General features: G+C 52.6%; 1 protein-coding gene across 1 annotated transcript; it reads left to right on the top strand.

Moving 5' to 3' along the window:
- The first annotated feature begins 337 nt into the window (after positions 1–337).
- Positions 338–1,415, top strand: LOC123066828 (heat stress transcription factor C-2a). The gene has a single exon (XM_044489831.1). The coding sequence runs from the start codon at positions 391–393 to the stop codon at positions 1,213–1,215; it is 825 nt and encodes a 274-aa protein (XP_044345766.1). The 5' UTR covers positions 338–390; the 3' UTR covers positions 1,216–1,415.
- Positions 1,416–1,898: the final 483 nt, after the last annotated feature.

Genomic DNA, 1,898 nt, shown 5'->3' with positions numbered 1-1,898 from the left:
TCCAAGATATTGTTTATATCTTTGCTCATCCAAGACGGAAGAGGCACGTATTGAGGCCCACTGATGAGCTCGAGGGTCTACACTACGCTCTGCAATTAGTAGTTGTATGCAGATGTTGACAGGGCGGCTTTTGAATAAAAGTAAGGAGGCTGACAGTTGACAGCGGGCTGATTCATTGTCGGCGAGCGACACGTATCAAGATCGATCTTTTGCCCTGACTAGGGGACGCCACGCAGGGCTCCCCAGCGGGGACACGCGTCCACTCGTACTTGGCAGCTGTCCATCAGGCGGCCTCCCTGCGCGCGCACGTCCCTCGAGTATATGTATAGCTCGGCTACGACTCTCACAGTCATTCCTCATTCGTGGCACTAGACCATTCGCTAGTGAAAGATGAGCGGCGCCGGCGGCATGGAGTGCTCAGGGAGCGGCGGCACGGTGGCGCCGTTCGTGGCAAAGACGTTCGCGATGGTGGACGACCCGGCCACCGACGCGGTTGTCAGGTGGGGGCCGGCCAGCAATAGCTTCGTCGTCGCCGACCCCTTCACCTTCTCGCACGCGCTGCTCCCGGCCCACTTCAAGCACGCCAACTTCTCCAGCTTCGTCCGGCAGCTCAACACCTACGGCTTTCGCAAGGTTGACCCCGACCGCTGGGAGTTCGCGCACGCCTCCTTCCTCCGGGGCCAGACGCACCTCCTGCCCCGCATCGTCCGGCGCCGGAGCGGCGGCAAGGGTGGCAAGGAAGACGCCGACGGGGAGGAGGATGAAGACATCAGCAGCAAGATGTTGGCCATGGAGGTGGTTCGCCTGAAGGAGGAGCAGAGGGCCACCGAGGACCGCTTGGCGTCGATGCGGCGCCGGGTGCAGGACGCCGAGCGTCGGCCCAAGCTGATGCTCGCCTTCCTCCTCAAGGTCGTCGGAGACCCCGACGTGCTGCGCCGCCTCGTAGGCAACTCGAGCTGCGGCGGCGGATTGTTCCCCGGCGAGGGCGCGGAGGCCAAGAGGCCGCGGTTGCTTCTCGACGGGGAGGTCCAGGTGGGCAAGAAGAAGATGCGCGTCGACGGCGACGGGCTGTCCTGCGGCATCAACCGGCAGGAGGCCTTCGTGCGAGAACCCAGGGTCGACTTCACTGGTTTCTACACCGGAGGCGACGGTTTCAGCGACGTGCCGGTGGCCAACGACCTGCCGTACGCTTTCCCTGTGGACACCGGCTACTGAGTTTGGTTGGATTAGAGGGTGTTTCACCGACACATATGTGTACTGTACGTAGTAGGAGGTTTGTTCTTTAGACGACGTGGTAGAAGTACTTTGTGGCAAACTACTATGTGAACAAGGGAAGCTACTAAATATGCGGTAATTTATACTTTTTCTTTTGCAAAGATTCTGAAAAAGTTGTACAAGCACACAAGGATATGATATGTATGTGTCTAGAATTTTAAAACGAAATACCTTGAGATGTGACCTGTGCAGAAAGAAGAAATCCATGGACTTTTGTAATGAATAGTATCATGCGTTGAAAAGCAATAGATTTATCTTTTTTGCATAGCTATCTCGTCCTGAAAATTTATACACATGCGTGTTATGCCTCGCATGTCTATATTTTTTTAACAATTTTTTGAAATGTAAGAAATTGAATTTTGTTGATTTTTTTAAACCCAGCCTCCGTTAAGTCCGAGCACCGAAGTAATTTTCGCTATACCACTATACTCCCAAGTTTTTAAAAGCCCACATTCAATTTGGGTCTTGAGTTAGAATTGGGTCATCTGATTATAACTGAATCAACAATTTTTCAAAGCTCTCTCATTCAATACTATTATACTATACACTGTGCTTTATAATTTTTAAGGCCATAAAATTAGTTGAGGTTTTTAGTTTAGAATTGATCACCCAATTTTGACTGG

The sequence above is a fragment of the Triticum aestivum genome, chromosome 3B (genome assembly GCF_018294505.1).
Source record: "Triticum aestivum cultivar Chinese Spring chromosome 3B, IWGSC CS RefSeq v2.1, whole genome shotgun sequence".
Lineage (NCBI taxonomy): Eukaryota > Viridiplantae > Streptophyta > Magnoliopsida > Poales > Poaceae > Triticum > Triticum aestivum.
This window is presented reverse-complemented; position numbering and strand designations above follow the sequence as displayed.